We start from the raw sequence: 17,604 nt of genomic DNA, 5'->3' as shown, positions 1-17,604 counted from the left end.
TCCTGCTAAATATACTTTTTCTTGTGGTTTGGACTCAATTTTGGTGTCTTTAATCTTCAGATTGTTCCGAGTGGTTGTATAGCAGAATTAGTGTTCTGAGTTTTTTACATCCTCGTGAGTCTTTGGCGTGCAAAACACGAGCTCTTTGGAAAGCATTATAACATGAGTTTTTCACATCCTCTTTTTTCTTAGGCATGCAAATTAAAGATGTCAAGGTTCATTGCTCTTTTAACTAGCTTGCAGTAAGAGTGGACTCTGATCGACTGAGTTGTATGCATTTTTCTTTTGTTCTAATCGTTACTCCAGTATCTGATCTGATTTTTTTTTTTTTCCTATTAATAAACAAAACAATTCTTTTTGATTTGGCCTGATTCCCACAAAAATTAAGTAATACTTGTATGTTCCTGAATAAAAAATGAAGTGAACTGAACAAAGGCTTATAAGTTATAAATCCCAAATACAAGCAATTTTTTTACAGTAACTATAAGAGGAGAAGAAATTATCTTGCAAAGAAAAGTTATCCTCTAGTGATCTATTCTCCATTCCCTTTGAATATGATGTATAAAAATCAGTTGTTCTTTTTTACAGCAAGTTTCCATATGCAATGGCAATAATGATTAAGAAGTTCGATGTTACAGAAAGACGATGTACATAATAAAATTTAAAAAATACAAAAATTTGCAGCTCAGTGTCCTGCTTAATAGATTCTCTATAAGTGAAGTTCACGGCCAGAAGTCTCTTTGGATTAAAAAATCAGCTAGTCAGACAAATGAGAATCTAGAGAAAAGTGAGCGACTTGGTACATCATTTTCCGAGCTAGGTGATGCTTCCGCATAACTGCGATAAACTTGTTGACACTTCTGGACCTACAAGCAGTATAGAGCAGAAAAAAGTAAAAAAAGAGACTTCTACATAGTTTTCAATCCAAATATTTTTCTTTCTGCAGAGCATCATATCAAAGATGCAGATATACAAAGGGCAGAACATAGCCTAATGATCAAATTGTCAAAAGCATCAACAATATGAAAGACTTTAACACGAAAAAGAAGCGGACTGCAGAAAGAGAAAAGAAGAAAAACAATGACTGCTGCAAGCTTAAAACAAGTGACCATTAAGATTTTATAATCTGTTACAAGTTGCGCCTTATATACATCACAACTTAAATATAACTCAACATGGCCAAATAAAATATGCATGTACATGCATATACATTACAATATACATAGTACATAAAGTCATAAACAAACATAGGGACGTTAGGACAGACCGATGGATTCAAACATTTAAAAAGCAAACAAGCAGCAAAAATCACCTTCACCTTTCTTACGAGTCAAGGCAGCAAAAACACACTTTTCAAGATAGAATTTATTTAACTAGGTAAATAGATGTAATTACCTCATCAGGACTGAATTGCAGAAGCATTGCAATTACTGGTAGTAATGCTTCCACCTCACCTATGCAAGAGAAATGTAACAAGGTTATGCTATAATTACCTCATCGGTACCAATTAATAATTCAAGCCTGCCGTGAAATAGAACCCTAGATGTTTCAATATCTAAACTACACCTTAAGCATTTACCAGTTTCAAGAAGCTTCAAGACAACATTTTTAAGGTAGGTCATATCCACCCCTTCCCTCTTTCGCGCTCTATTCATACTTCGTAGTTCCTCCTTCAACATGTCAACCTGCAAGCACAAGTTATTAGGGATTCAGGTTTTCACTGAAAAGCAATTGTCTCAAACTACATCAGAGCCTAATACCAGCTAGAAAGAAGTTTCTGAGTAATTGGGTCAAAAGTGTCATATTATAGATAATAGATTACACACAAACAGCTGAACTTCAATTTAGGAAGAAAAAACAGTATCAAAGATGTAATGAACACAGAAGAGTGATGAATCCACCCATGTGGTCGTTGAGAAACTTAAACAAGATAAATGTAAATGAGCTAGGAATTAACCATCCATGAACAATTAAGAGCTACAGATGGTTTTACTGTTTTGGATCAGAATCTAATCCATCAATAAGAAATCATACGAACCAAATACGTTAATAAGGGGAAAAAATGTAAATTACTAATCGCAATGTACTCGATAGTTTGTTGAACATCAATAAAACTGATTAAACTCCCTCCTCCTCACCCCACAAAGAGAGCTGCACTAGTCTCATTAAATCACTGGGAGGCAAGTCCAGCCGCTAAGGGGATCAAGTTGATCAAGGCACCTACCTGTTGGTTGTGAAGCCGATTTTCACGCTCAAGCTCCTCAATTTCCTCCTAGTATAGAAGAAAAAAGAGAATCAGAACAAGTGGTATTTTAAATTTAATTTGTTCATGATGGAACTTTACCCACTTGAAGAGCTAGGATGTGGCGCTGAGACTGAGATAACTCTTCTTCTCTTTGGGCTTGCTGCCTTGCCAACATCTTGTGAGAGAAAACAGAGAATTAGCAAAATAAATTTCCTAACCACTCTACACAAACGCAACAAAATTTTCAATTCAACATAACTGCAGCCTGTAGGAAAGTAGAAAAAGCAACACGCATACATTGAAATTATCACTAAAGCGCTCTTCTACTTCCATTTAGTAATGTTTAACATACAAGGAACCAAGCTAAAGACGAAAAAGTCAGAAGATGACACTAATATTAAAACACTGACAAAAGTATGCACGTAAAATCGTGTATGCATCTAAAACAGAGCTAATGTAAGTGATTATCATCTATTGAAAATTGAAAACCTCAGTTATCCACAAACACTTATCAGGATGTTTAAGTTATTATAAACTGATTATTTGCTTCTAAAGCAGATATAATTCATAATATAGCAGGAAAAGAGAAGGAATGTATAAAAGAATACCAGAATTTGCTGCTCTGCAGAGGAAGTGCTCAAGGTATCTTGTTTATGTGAAGCTGATACAATATATGAAAAATAAGCAATCATGCTGAAAAATTGCATCTTTTGATAATAAGTGATAACTTATTAACTTTATGTGCGTACCTTTCCCTTGAGTATCACCACCACCTTCCTGAAAAGAATAAACAATTTGAATAAAGTATAATCAACTACAAATAATGGGTAACGGGTTGCAGTTATAATCCAAGCCCAAATAACAGCAGCGAGTAAACTTAATCAGTACATACTTTGTGTTCCAAAGACTGTTGCAGTTTATTATTGTTGTTCAAAAGCCTTGAAATCTCTTTGTCTTTATCCTCAAGCATTTTATCAGCAAGATCACGAAATGAATCATGCTCTTCCTACAAACAGGGAGTACAATTATCCAGTGAAGTATGCAGTAAATCATTCAATGACAAGACAACCAGCAACAAAACATACTTTCAATTTTCTATATTCACGTCTGAGCTCTTCGATTTCTTTTTGCATGTCTGGCACGCTGGATGCCTCGTTTTCCGCTTTCATGGCTTCATACTTTCCTGTAATTTTGTAAGTTAAATGTAATCTTACATTGATAAATTTACAGTGGGAGCAAGCACTAAAAACTTACCCCGCCATGTTTCTTCCAAATTCCGTAGGTTCAACTCCCAAGCATCTTTCTCTAATTGAAACTGTAAAGCCTGAGAATCAAGTTTTGATTCTAAGTTCTTTGTCTGCTGCTCAGCATTCTTAAGAGCAGCATCCCTGAAATGTAGACACATAAAGACATAAAGCAATAGCCATTAAAGGAGTATTTGATTAAATGAAAACTTTATGGTCCTGGCATATGTTGCCGATTCCAAAAAAAGATATATCATGATAACCAATACTAATATTTAATATCTAGCTAACAGCCATCTAAGTCTTTGCTCACCATAGTCTGATCCATTCAATTGGAAAAGATATCTTCAGTTTCCTACTCTTGATATTTATATTGTGTATACTCTTTAGATTAACTTTAGTACCTTTTTAGTATTTGAAATAGACCACTAAACTTCACAACAAAATAACTCAGAAGGCATATATTATCATAAACAAAAGTAATCAATAAAGAGAGCTTAGTCACAACATGACGACAACAACAATAATAACAAAAATTAGTACCTTGCTGAAAGTTCCTTGTCATATTTAGCCAAAGCAGCTTGAAGCTCAATGACAACGTTATCCCTTTCTGTAGAGACCAGTGATATTTCGTTCTCAGCTTCCTGTACGACAAAGGACAACACAGGTTACTGAAAAATATTCAAAGTATTTCACATTAAGAAACAAGGTACACGACCCTATTTGTAGTACACAACGATCCAACAGTACCACCGTTCATAATAAACTAGAAAGGAAGGAGTGCAAGGGAGTCAAATGAAGAGGACGATAAAGGAAATTGATATTCTGATAAGATTATGTACTTTCAATGCTTCCTCTAGAGCTTTGATTTGCTCATTGTCATTGGCTGCTGCTAGCTCTGCATCCTTCTTCTGAAGAAGGGAGTGAGCACGGAGTTTGTAGGATGAAAATTCAGCTTCTAGTCGACTAATCTACAAAGACATGATAAACATGCGATTAAAACACTTAAATAGATTGCAAATGCAAATTTATAATGTAAAAGCATCAAGACATCAGTCAAAAAGAGGGAGACTACAAATTTAAAAATATTACAATCAACCATGAATAATTAAATGGAACTAGCGTTCAAAAAAAAATTAAATGGAACAATGGAGCAGGTGGTAATGACAACACAAATTGTAATGTTGTATTAAATGTACAACTATGATCCAAGCTTCAAAATCAAATGCAGATTAGCTAAGCGGACAGGGGAAAAACAGCTTTTTTGTACTTTAAGACAAGAAACTTCAACAGGTAACCATACGCCTAATCATACATTACAAATGAATTATTGCGGTCCAAAATCTAACATCACAACTAAAGTTCAAAAGAGATTATATACATCTAAACCATGTAATTCTAAAAAATGTCCTTATTTCAAATGAAAAATTAGAAAAGACCATCCAACCTTACAAATCCAGATTCCAGAACAACAGGAGAATATTGAATCTTAGCTAAAGTACAAATACAAAGGTGATTCGCCCATGATCATAGAATTCATATGACTCCATTTTTAAAGGTGAATATAAGGTTCTTTATAACTCAACAGTTAAAAGAGAGCCAAAGCATGCAGCAATTATAGACAAAAAGCGAAACACGCCAGCCTTGCTATGGCATGTAAAAGATAAATAGTGGTAGTTGGTACCTGTTCCCTGGAGGCTGCCAGTTCTGCATTTTTATCATTGAGCAACTGAGCTTGTTCAGACAACTGCAATTCAAGCTGACCTTGAAAAACAGAAAAACAGGGATGCTTCAGGAACTCAAGCGGTCAAGCTTTTCTTTAAAGGATTGTAATGGGAGGTGTCATGCAGTAAGAAGTGTGCTTTTATTGATTAATTTTTACTTTTAATTTTAGCAGTCACAATTTCTGCTCGCACGCGGCTGCTCTCAGCTGTCTCTAACTTCGCTTTGAGGGCTTCACAGGTTGCTTCCCAGCTCTCTTTCTCTTTCTCCTGAATTCATAACGACAATCCAATTGGAGGGCAGCATTAAAAAAGTCTTAGAGACAGTGCAAGAATCAAAGGAAAAAAAATTGGAAATTTAAGAAATCTCTTGAAACAGCTCTAGATAATTATTATCCCAGAATGCAATATCTTACACAAAAGCTTTACAAACTACAGTGAAACTATTTCTCAAAAAAAAAAAAAAAAAAAAAAAAAAAAAAAAAAAAAAAACTTCAGTGAAACTCTTCGACAACTAATAACATTAAGTGCATAGCTTAAACGCAACACAACAATGCAAAACCAACAAGGAGAGTGGAGAAACCACTTTACAGGGTCCAAAAAATCTTTACAGAAAAAGAGTGTCAAAAGATATCATGAGGTACACCATTTTTACAAAAGCAGGGAAACATAACAGGAAGCAAGAGGTATATGTACTCTACCACGAAAAAGATCATGCCAACAAATTACATTGCAAGACAAATCAAATAAGAGAAACCTAATGCGGTACCTGAACATGATCATTGAGTTGTCAATCACTAACCAAGATTCTACCAACAGACTAAACATAAGATAATTCGACCTGTACAGCAGCTTCTTAATTTACAGCGTGTATACCAATCATTCACTGGCGTAATTGAGCCTAAAGGCATACAATAGATGGTGTACAACTTAAAATTTACAAGAAATACATACATGTTCGTGCTTTTGATGAACAAGTTCTCCTTTAACAGACTCAATGACAGCTTTCAGTCTAGCTGCTTCGCCAGAAGTAGTAGTGTCCATTTCAGCTATTCTTGATTCCTTTTCAGCAACAACTGCCTGGAAAGTTAATTGCCAGACATTACAACAACAACAAATACATGGCTTAAAACTCTTCCTTCATTTCAAAGGATTTTTAAATCACACATGCAATCCCAATTGTGGAAAAAAGTCATGTATTACAGAAGCTTATTTCACTGAAGTGTCAAGTTATGCATCTATATTGGTGGAACTTGAATATTTGAAGGATTTTTTTTTATTTTTTACTTTCTTTTTTTGGGAAGAGGGGGGGGGGGGGGGGACAAAAATACAACTTTAAAAGTTTTTACAATGAAATTCAATCGCACGATTTTTATAAAATATTAGTTTTATCAATTGCAGTTTAACTTATGTTTCAGCAATATAGACTTGTAATCAAACCATAACTTCTTAGTATTAGTATTCCAAAATTGACAATTTAAAAAATCTCTGCCTACATAAAAGATTTTAGTATTTTACTAATTTCAAAAACAGAGAGGAAAAGTCTTTACCTTTATAGTTTAGTATTTTGACATGTACAATTAAAGCGTAAACCCCGAAATTGGTCACTAGTGCCAGGAACTGAGAACTAAATGATCTCAACTAGAGGGGGGGTGGAAGGGCAGAAATCGAATAGCCATATGGGAAAGGATGAAATATGGAACAAAGAGTATTTGATGATGTGATAAACTGATAATAGGGAACAAACTTTATGTATTATTGTTTTCTATATATATCAATATACTCCATAGAAGTTATTCGCAAGAAAATGGGTGTCGCAGGCATTGCAGACAAACTAAAAGAAAATCGCCTGCATTGGTTCGGGCATGTAAGACGGAGACCCAAGGGTGGAAAATCGCTTGCATTGGTTCAGGCATGTAAGACAGAGACCCAAGGGTGCACCGTTACGAAGAGTGGAAGAGTGGGATCATAAAGAGGTTGATTGAGGTAGAGAGAGACCGAAAATGACTTGGTCGGAAGGAGTTAGGAAGGATATGAAGCATATGGATTTGCATGAGAATAAGGTATTTGATCATAAGGGATGAGGAAGGAAGTTTTTTTGTGGATGACTATACGGAATAATCACTTTAGGTTCATGTAGCCGACCCCACTTATGGATTAAGGCTTTGATTGACTGACTGATCGATCAATATATTCCGTAGGACATTGCTGTTCCACTAACTAATCATCAACATAGGACGTTGTGAAGGGTTGGGAAAGAGAGGGGGAAGGCCACCACCCGCCTTTTAGACATTTCAACCCTAGTTGTGGGATGATCAAGTTAAAAAGGTCATTTTGTCCATATCAATCTCCCTTACACCTGTGTTGGACTTGAATTAGTTTTATCCAGAAATTCCAGACTATAAATTATCTTCTTATGTCACTAGGCTCACCACATTTTTTAAGGTTTTTTACCCTACTCCAACTGTTATATTGAGAGCAAAGCCTGCAAAAGTTAGATCATTAATGCTATTGCGGTTGCATCTGAGATTTTAAAGCCCTGGTGTATCAGCTCCATATCAGCCAATACATATAGTCCTTTACAGTTCGGTAAAAATTGGGTTAGTAAACAGGAAAACCAATAAGTAATGGCAAATATTCATATTTATCATTCTAGGGAGTGCCAAATGGATTCTCAACCTTTGAACTTTCCACAAGAACATAGACAAGTAATAATTAGGAGCTCATTTTAAACAAAATTTTACCTGTAAACTAGAGACAGTTTCTGCAGCCTTCTTAAGATCAGATGTTGCTTCAGCAAGTTGCATTTCCAAACTTTCTACATGCTAAATAGAATCAGATCAACGACAAATATCTGAGTAGCACTAAAATATAGATATTATAAAGTAAGGAAATTCTAAGAAACATCGATATGGCCTAAAGTAAGTGTGACATATCAAAGCAATTCCACACTAGATTCACCTTTTGATTTTTGGATGAGAGCTCAGCCATGGAAGCTTGCCGTTTTTCCTCAGCAGCTTGTAATAATACTTTCATGTTTTCCAACATCTACAAGAGTGCAATTCAATAAATAAATTAGCAGATGCTTCAAAGATTTTCAACCTTATCAACCAAAAAGCTAGGAGGAACGATGTGGAATTGTCAGCTTGACCATCATACAAGACTACAAGCAAAAACCGCTAGCAACAGTTACACGCCAATTTATTCTCCATGCTATTGCTGGGGTTCAAGTACACAAGTATTTACTACAGTTTATTGATAGAAAGATGACTACTAAAAATATTACAAACATACACCAAATCAGTGAGCAAGTCATAAGTTCATAACAGGATTGAGAACCCTACTGTTAAATGTTAATCCTACAATTGACCTGAGAATGGACCCAACTATGTTGAGATTCGTGCATAGAAATCATGCATTGACGATAAGGCTGCAGAAAATGGAGTTACAGATGATCAAGCTAACATCTAAGCAATTGAGCTCTAAATCATTGGGCATATTATTAGGGCACAGAGATACACTGATTTGCATTTCAACAAACATGCATCTCTGTACAAGTGAAGCTAAGAACTGGTCAACCTGAGAAATTTAAACATATACGGATATACCTGTTCCTTCTCCAAAAGTGACTGTTGCAGTGCCTCAAGAGCATGTTCCTTGGGTTCCAATGAATGACGGAGCTCTTCAATGTTATCTCGAAGCCTGCATGTAGTAACTTGTCAATTCAATAATTTTATACAAGCAAAGATAATATAGTAATCGTTTCACAGCAAACAAATAAAGTGGGGAAGACAATTAAGCCCATCCCATTTCAGATAACCCATTTTGTTTCCTTGGATATAAACATCTATGTAGAGCAACAATCTACTGAGGTATTTGGAGGTCCAACTCTATGTTTTCTTACCCTTCACCAGACCACACCAGATGAAAAACCAAGGAAATTCTTCAAAGAAAAAGCTTCCATATGAGATTTAATTATAAGTTACACCTCCACCTCATTAACTTGTACATGAAAGGCATTCGTGAAATTATAAAATTAAGGTTTAGGTTTTATACTTTTACATATGGAATTTCTAAATGGGTAATATGATGCCTGAATAAAAAGAAACAGAGGCTAATAGCAGATACTTCTTCACAGGATTTCAAAGGTCAGGTTCACAGAATATATCATATATATATCTAGAATTTTATAATATAGTTAGCCCAAAATTTTTGAGATAGATCTCACTTATTGTTTTATTAATTTATTTTTTTGAAAGAAAGATCTTACTTATTGTTCACACTTCTTAATTGCTGCCTTTCCCCATCAATTGCTTTTAATGCTTCTTTAGCTTGTTGTCGGGTGCGCTCCAGCTCTTGCTGCAGTGCTAAAAGTTGAGATGACACTTGTTCAGCTCTTTCATTTGCATCACGGAACTGTGCTTCTAAATCATCCTTTTCCTAAATTTAAAAAAAAAAAAAAAAAAACATAAACAAGTATAATGTCAGACTCCTGAAGAAGAAAAGAAACGCCAAGAAACTTATTGCTGCTATTGTCAATAAAAATAAAAATAAAAAAAAAAAAAAAAAAAAAGCTGCATCCACCCGTCAAAAACAAATTAAAAGGACCTACTCCCCATGCTTCTACTGCTATAAGGAAAAAAGCCCATTTAAGCTTTGTCCCTTTTTTTATTCCAAGTTCAGCTCTAAGACAGAATGTTTTAAATAAGACCAAATTAAATGATTGGTGGTCTAGTAATCTTTATCTGCATTTTCCCTAAAATCTATTCAATGGTCTCTGAGCAATAGGGGCATAGGGGTAAGGTTGTCCACACCTAGATCCCCACAAACCTCCAGATTTTTACTCGATGATTGTTTGTGGTTTGTACAAGCTTGTGAAATCATCAATCTTGTCCCTAATATCTTAATCTTGATCCTCATCTTTACAATCGACATAATGAGCTACCATGGAATAATCGACTTCTTTTTCCCAGCTTAATATAGACAGAAAAAGGATGTAAACATATAAAAATTAAGAAATCAACATTGTGGAAGAAGATATCTATGAAGTTTAAAAAATAAATTAAGTTTTAACAAACTTGCTGACTATCCACATGGCCCATAAAAGTGGTTTCACAACCAATATCACGATTTCAAACAGCCAACCACATCCAATATTTAAAATCTTAGTAATACCCTCTTACTCTCTTAGTACCCTTAAAGTAAATTTATTTCTTAACTATTCAGAGAAGAAAGTTAAGTACTCTGCTGAGAATATACGGTACATATCCTTGATTATAAGTATATTTAAAAGAAAAAAACTAACCTTCTGCACATCTTGAATGCGCTGCTTTGCTCTTTTGTGAAGCCTGCTAAGCTTGGAATCAAGCTCAGCATATTTATCATCTCGGTCTTTGATTTCTTGTTCCATCTTTTGTTGAGCTACAAACAGAAACAGTCAAAAACAATTTAATATAGTTTCCACATCTGACAATTTATCTTCAAATATTAAATAGTTGCCATGCTATGACATACTGTCTTGGACTTCTGTGCTCTATAAGAAAGTCCACATCTAAAGTCATACCTCTTTTTTTAAAACATGAAGGGCAGTTCCAACTTCTATGTCACACAGAAATGCATAAATTTCATAAAAAGGAAAGGAAAGGAATAACTCAATAATTGACCTTCAACAAGCTTAACTGAGAACTCTTGGGCTCTAGCATCTGCCTCTGAATATGATTCTCTCAGGTGCTTCAGTGCCTCTTCTGCAGCACTCCGAGTCTGTTTTTCTTCCTGCAGTTCCTTATCCAACAACTCTATCTTTTCCTGTAATGCTTTTACATTATCTGATGCTGCATTATCTTGTTCAGCCTTTTGATTTTGCTGGGAAGATCCATTTAGTTCTATGCCTAAATTTTGCATGTGCAATCCCTTGATCTGAGACTTAAAATACTCATTTTGAAACTTGAGCTCAACAACCATTTGGACCAGCTGATCATGAGTACTAATAGAGCCAGAGTCATCCGGATCACAGACCCCATTCTCCCTGGGATGACATCCATCAGAATTCATTTCGGTCAATTGTTTAACCAGTTTTAAATCATCCTCTGCTGTAGTTTCTATCATTCCATTGACATCACCTTCCTGGTTCAACATTGACCTATTTTCTGAAATACCCAATCTCATAGTCAATATCTAATACTTTAACAAAAGACTCCCCTTGAGAGTTGGTACAGCGAAGAAAGCATAGAGCTAAATTCACAACACTTACTAGTTTCTACCTATACACCAGCATCTAAACTGATTACAATACCAACCTTACAGGACACATTTGACAGTTTCCTTATTCCACTGCCAACATTATAGGATAGAAATATATGCAGTACATCTTTACTTGGAAACATATTTTCTCATAGAGTTAATCAAACTAGCATTCTAACAATGTAATTAATTTCATACAAAGATGATATAATCAACGTGTAATAGCACCAGATACCAATACATACCACACATCAACAGATAATGATAATACTAAGAGAAAATAAACAAGAGAAAATGCTCGTAGTAACTACGTATTACACAGATGACAGAACTATTGCGGTGAAATAACAAAATCCAAAAATGCTCTCTTCTCCTCCCTCCCATAGTCCCATCCCTTCCCCTTCCCTAACCAAATCCGCTCACTTGAAGATGTAGGTCATGTAACCAAGCTAATTGAAAACCCGATAATTCCACGCCTGATCTCGAATACTTAAGATCATATCAGCACCTGAGTAAAGGTTCTCCTCTTTTTTTTTCTTTTTAATTGAAGCATAATGAGCTCCTCAAACTGTTATACAGTACATCTTCCTCGAGCTAATATCTCAGATCATAGCTTATCCCACAGTTAAATTGCGACAAAATCAAAGTCCTCAAACTAATCTGTAATATATAATCACACTATATAACTAATTTCAAATCATCAAACTAATCTATCATCCACCAAATAGTAATTAAAAACCCTAATTTGAAAATTGCATAAATGCAGCAACAAATTGAAACCTTAGCCAACAAAATTGGCTTGATTTTGGCAAAATTAGCACATAATTACTCAACAATCAACCTTCGAAATCAATCTAACAACTTTATAAGAATCGAAATCACCGAATTGAAGGGATCATCAATAAACCGCATAATCAAATCGAATTAAAGCAAGCTGAATGATAGCATTGATTAAGAAGAAAGTAATCAACTAAAAGAAAAGGAAATTAAGACTTACCTTGGAAAAGCAGAGAGATCGAGAAAGAGATGACAGTAAGTTTGAGTGGATCTCGCACTGATGAACTCCTATTATTTCTTCGCGCTTCAAAATGAAGACAAATTCTACTTTTTTAACTATTTATTATTTTTATTTATTTATTTTTTTACTCTGTAACAGTTTGTGTGAATAACAGAATAAGTCACTCCATTAATGCTCATTCAATATTTTTTGTCTACGCGTTTCGAGGAAAAAAAAATAAATAAAATAAAAATACTTTGTTCATGATTGAATTAGTACGGTCAAAAGGCTTAAAAAGTAAAGTGAAACTAGTATTTAAAAGCATTTAAAAGCGGCTGAAAAAGGAAAATGAAGCAAATATTTAAAAACGGCCGAAAAAGAAAAATGAAATAAGTATTTAAAAACGGAGAGAGTAACTCACTTGGTAAGATTCTTACTTTAAATTTTAAATTCTAAAGGGTTTAAGGTTTGAATCAGGATTGTTGGGGATAGAGATTCCCTTATCCTTTCCTTTACTCCCAAATGTCTAGCTTGATGTATAATTCAGGTAAATTTTTATTTTGGTCTATTTTGACAATTAGTTGTTAAGTATTTTGATATTTTATTAGCGGGTAGTTATTTACATTACATATTAACTAGTTGTAATTAGTTGTTTACGTAAAGTGTTTTATAACTAATTGACTAATGTTAGCTATTATGAGTAGTTGTTTACTTGTTTGCAATGTTTAAACAACCAAAAAACTCTTTCGACTCGGCTATTTACTTAACATTTCAAATACCTTTTTAAAATGGGGCAAACAACTCTTTTTGCTTAAAAAACCTTTTAAAACTTGTTTTGTTGAATTTTGAAAATTTATATACCCATGTAATTGAATTTCCTAGGAAATGCTAAATATTGTTTGAGTTACTAATTGTAATAAGCTGTTCCAATTTGTAGAAAGTGGAATTTTATAAGAATTTATGCTTCCTTAATTTGTCAACCAAAAACCACAAAAGAACTTCTATTCTTAAAAATTTCAACTTCATATACTTCACTTATCAACCAAACAACACCTTAATGTATGCTTGTATCTAAATGGTTTAAGACTTAGGGACAGTTCTGTTTACCTTATTTTCACTTATTTAGATCTAATAAATTCAATTTCGGAAAAATAAATTCAAATAATTTTAGCACATGAAAAATAAGTTATGATAAGGGTTATCTAAGTATAAATTATAGCTAAAATAAGTTCTGATAAGTTAAGCTAAATTTAGATAAGTTCAGGAAAATTAAACACACCCTTAGTTCAAAACTTAAACTCAAACTCAATCCGAAAAAGCCTAATACTTTTTATTTTTTTTTGGGTTTGAGATGAAATCTAATGTTAAGATCTGGTCCGACCCGAACTGAATTTTCGGTATCCTCTAGATAATCGCATAATACTGGACTCCATTGTATTGACAAGAGCTGGGCATGGGCCGTGCTGGCCAGCGGGTGATACGGACCCAGCACGAGATTGGTTTGGCACGGCACGAGCTCGCCAATGGCACGAAGACCAAGGAGTGGGTCGTGGGCCGTGTTGTGAACACGATTTGAAAATGTCGGCACAAGCATGACACCAACCCGCGTGTGGCACTACGATTCGGGACGTGGCACGACACGAGTAATACTCCATTTGGTACAAAATTTAACACAATTACTTAATATGTTTTATTGTCACAGTAAGTTTGTTATATTATATATTGATTTTTTTTTAAAAAAAAATTATGGGCTGATCGGTGCCCGGCCTGACACGGCCCACTTGCCATAGGTTGGGGTGTGCCAATTGGTGACCCGGCACAACATGACCTATCATAATGCAGACACAGCACGGCACGACACGATCCACCATTAAACACTGCGAAATATGGTCCGACACGACACGATGTCCAACTCTACTACTCTAGTTTTGACGTTAAAAAGGGGGAAAAAAAAAAATCAACCGAAGAGATCTGACGGGCTAATTATAAAACAGCAAAGGCTAACCCTGGTGGCCCGTACAAACCAACAAGATTAGAAACCAAAGAAACAACCAGTCGCTTCGTTAGGGTTTTCTCTCTTCAATTCTCTCTCCTTCCTTGTTTGGGTGACCCAGAAAACGTTTGCGAAAACGATGTACGGCTCAGGCTACGGTTCGGGTTATGGCTCTGGCTACGCTTCTAGAGGGTATGCTCTCAATTTCCCCCTTTTTTTCTGCTTCGTTTTTTTTTAATTTTATTATTATTATTATTATTATTATATGATATGATTTATTGGTTAAGGTTTGATGATTTAGGGTTTTGTTCATGTTGAATTTGATGATTTAGGGTTTTATTCGTGTCGAATTTGATTGATTTGGCTTCGCAGTTATGTTAATTTACGTGAAATCTATCAACTTAATTATATGAAGCTATTTGTCTGGAATATTTGTTGATTAATTTCTTTTTTGGATCATTGACCCTTCATACGAAATTGCGAATTACACCATAATCCAAGAACATATGGAGTCGTATTTGTAAAAAGAATTTGAATTTGAATTAGATTACTAATTCCGTAAAAATATTTTAGGTTTTTTTTTTTAATTTTTTTTAATTTATTAAATTGTTGATTGGCATTGTTTGGTTCGGTGATTTCATGTTTAAGTTGAATTTTTGTGTTCTTGAAGAGGGTAGATTGTTTATTTTTAATTGCGTTTTTAATTATTTATGGGATTCAGACTTTAGGCATTACTCCTAGGAAATTCTGGGTTGGGTTTGGTTATATTAACAGGTTAAGTGGGGGATTTTTTTTTCTTTGTTGGGTATGAAAAGGGCAATGTTGGGAAGCGGGGGGGTTTCGGACGGGTACGAGGTCGGCTCAAAGAGACAACGAATGATGGAATCAAATCCCTACTTCGCAGTGGGAAGCGGTCAAGCAGGATACCCGCCTTACAACTATGGAAGCAACTTTCAGCCTTCTGGATTTCCGGTGGTGCGCCTCAGAGGTCTTCCTTACAACTGCACTGATATTGACATCCTTAAGTTCTTTGCTGCCCTGGACATTGTTGATGTCTTGTTGGTCAACAAGAATGGGAGATTCACGGGGGAGGCATTTGTGGTGCTTGCCTCAGCAGTTCAGGCTGACCTTGCCCTGAACAGAGATCGACAGAACATGGGTCGTAGATATGTGGAAGTTTTCAGATGTAAGAAGCAGGACTATTACAATGCTGTTGCTGGAGAAGTGAAGTACGAAGGAATCTATGACAATGACCGCCCAAACTCTCCACCAGGTCGATCCAGGAGGTCTGTGGACAAGGACCAATTGGAGTACACTGAGATCCTTAGGATGCGTGGTCTTCCTTTCTCTGTAACCAAGGCAGACATACTGAAATTCTTTGGGGATTTTAAGGTGGCAGAGAATAAAATCCACATAGCAAGCCGAGCAGATGGGAAGGCTACTGGGGAGGCATATGTTGAGTTTTCATCCTCTGATGAGGCTAAGAGTGCCATGTGTAAGGATAAGATGACAATTGGTTCACGATATGTAGAGCTTTTTCCCGCAACACCTGAAGAAGCAAGGCGAGCTGAGTCAAGATCAAGGCAATGAGGAGTATACTGTAGTTACGAGTTTCAGTTGCTTTTTCAGTTGCTAGATTGAGTTTACTGTTTTGGTTTTATCATCACTTATAGAATTGTACTTTGCCAGTTTGTTAGTGTAGACCTTCAAATTGTCACTTACTCTAGGTTTTCTGCATCATAATACAAGGGTTCAAAACTTATGGATTTGTGTTTATGGCCTGTCTCGTTAAATTTTACTGGCGGCATCTTTCCTTGGAAATTTATTTGTAAGCATTTCACTACAGCTGCAAACGTACTTGTACTCTCTGTACAAGCTATACAGGTACATGGATGGCTGTCTCTTGCTATATCAATTGTCATTGTTGTATTGGGTATTCTTAATATGAAAACATGGTGGTGCCATACATGTATGGTTATCGGTTGTGTGATGCATATTTGGAGTATAATATATGCTTGGATCATTGGATAATTTGCATAAACACTCTGTATGTTACAAAGTGGAGATAATAATGAACACGATTACTGTGTAATACTTCTTCATGGTGCTCGTGTTATTGCTAGGGTTGACTTGTAAAGTTGTATATTTATTTACCAGACAGTTCCTAGCTCAATGAAGTAAGCTTGGGTTTAGATCTTAAAGTAGCGACTTTGAAATCAGTTGTTGAACTGGGTTTGTCTATATGATTTTTAAAGGTATTTGTTATCATGGTAGCTCTTAGGTGGATCAATTTTCAAACCTCTCTTTTTCTAAGCATGATCCTTGTATTGGATGTTTTGCGTAGAATTGTAGAAAATGTTTGAGACGTTGTGTAGACTTTTTACGACCTTGTGACGTTTTTTAGATTTAATAAAACCAGTAAGTGTGGATATTCTATCAACCCGTCCCCATATCTCATTTTCATCATTACTTTGGAAGTCATGTAACTGTATTAAATTTAGCGAAAAATCAACCAGTCAACCATTGGTCCTGTCTGCTATCTTTGCTCCGTGTTGTACGGTATATGTATATTAAGTAATGGTCACGTCCATGTAGATCGAGTTCTGGTGGCTCGAATTTATTCTATTGGATTCGATCGAGTTTTATGGCGATCATGTTCACAGCTACTAGTATCGGATATGGTAATCTAAAGATTACACTATTATAAGAGGCGAACCAATCCGAACAGTACAGTGTTTTCATAAATTGCATATACCAAAGAATCAAAGATATTTGTCTAATCCAGACTAATCCTCTCGGGTGGGCAGGCAAAGCAAGACAGCATTTTTAAATTGTAAAGCACCTTACTGTTTGCTTATCTTTGGCTTTTTATGTTCGTCTTGTGGTTGTGATTATCCTCTCTTTAAAATATGGCCTTTTGGACTTTAATTAATGTGAGTATACACTTTAATCCAACGTCAAATAATTGTTGCTTTATAGAAATAATTTTAATTTTAATTTTAATTTTAATACATGTTTAGATTACTTAATGTAAGCATAATAGTATAACCTAGTTTTAGCCTAGATCTATGGAGTTAATTACTTGCTAATTGCCACAGCTAAACTTTATAAATATCTCATAACTATCAAGTTACCGTTTTGACTTTCATTAACTTTTCAACTAG

At 35.1% G+C, this 17,604-nt stretch overlaps 2 protein-coding genes across 4 annotated transcripts; one reads left to right on the top strand and one right to left on the bottom strand.

Annotated features, from left to right (window-relative positions):
* Positions 1 to 525: 525 nt before the first annotated feature.
* Positions 526 to 12,588, bottom strand: LOC145563352 (protein GRIP-like). Of its 2 annotated transcripts, none has more exons than XM_081623797.1 (22): positions 12,448 to 12,588; positions 10,874 to 11,356; positions 10,516 to 10,631; positions 9,481 to 9,650; positions 8,819 to 8,912; positions 8,172 to 8,258; positions 7,955 to 8,035; positions 6,165 to 6,290; positions 5,372 to 5,480; positions 5,174 to 5,253; positions 4,332 to 4,460; positions 4,033 to 4,133; positions 3,500 to 3,633; positions 3,331 to 3,428; positions 3,138 to 3,251; positions 2,995 to 3,022; positions 2,854 to 2,906; positions 2,349 to 2,420; positions 2,225 to 2,272; positions 1,580 to 1,685; positions 1,396 to 1,454; positions 526 to 866 (listed from the first exon to the last, which is right to left on the bottom strand). In XM_081623797.1, exons 2-22 carry the CDS (start codon positions 11,343 to 11,345, stop codon positions 762 to 764), a joined length of 2,382 nt encoding a protein of 793 aa, XP_081479923.1. In that variant the 5' UTR covers positions 11,346 to 11,356; positions 12,448 to 12,588; the 3' UTR covers positions 526 to 761. The 2 variants fall into 2 exon arrangements, with proteins under 2 accessions (XP_081479923.1, XP_081479924.1); XM_081623798.1 differs by having other exon boundaries at positions 10,874 to 11,349; positions 12,448 to 12,574.
* A 1,885-nt stretch (positions 12,589 to 14,473) lies between these two features.
* LOC145562118 (uncharacterized) lies at positions 14,474 to 16,216 on the top strand. Of its 2 annotated transcripts, none has more exons than XM_081622300.1 (2): positions 14,474 to 14,632; positions 15,345 to 16,216. In XM_081622300.1, exons 1-2 carry the CDS (start codon positions 14,608 to 14,610, stop codon positions 16,028 to 16,030), a joined length of 711 nt encoding a protein of 236 aa, XP_081478426.1. In that variant the 5' UTR covers positions 14,474 to 14,607; the 3' UTR covers positions 16,031 to 16,216. The 2 variants fall into 2 exon arrangements, with proteins under 2 accessions (XP_081478426.1, XP_081478425.1); XM_081622299.1 differs by having other exon boundaries at positions 14,475 to 14,632; positions 15,256 to 16,216.
* The last annotated feature ends 1,388 nt before the right edge of the window (positions 16,217 to 17,604 follow it).

This window comes from Chenopodium album, chromosome 10 (assembly GCF_948465745.1).
Source record: "Chenopodium album chromosome 10, dcCheAlbu1.1, whole genome shotgun sequence".
NCBI lineage: Eukaryota > Viridiplantae > Streptophyta > Magnoliopsida > Caryophyllales > Amaranthaceae > Chenopodium > Chenopodium album.
The sequence above is the reverse complement of the archived record's forward strand: the minus strand, read 5'-3'. Positions and strand labels throughout refer to the sequence as shown.

What these genes read in the sequence shown, in the direction of transcription:
- LOC145563352 (XM_081623797.1), bottom strand. Translation starts at nt 11,345, where the DNA reads ATGTTGAACCAGGAAGGTGATGTCAATGGAATGATAGAAACTACAGCA. An exon ending in TGTGACTGCTAAAATTAAAA is followed by an intron (nt 5,254 to 5,371) that starts GTAAAAATTAAT and finishes CTGTTTTTCAAG; the next exon opens with GTCAGCTTGAATTGCAGTTG. An exon ending in GACAAGGAACTTTCAGCAAG is followed by an intron (nt 3,634 to 4,032) that starts GTACTAATTTTT and finishes TCTACATTTCAG; the next exon opens with GGATGCTGCTCTTAAGAATG.
- LOC145562118 (XM_081622299.1), top strand. Translation starts at nt 14,580, where the DNA reads ATGTACGGCTCAGGCTACGGTTCGGGTTATGGCTCTGGCTACGCTTCT. An exon ending in TCTGGCTACGCTTCTAGAGG is followed by an intron (nt 14,633 to 15,255) that starts GTATGCTCTCAA and finishes GGGTATGAAAAG; the next exon opens with GGCAATGTTGGGAAGCGGGG.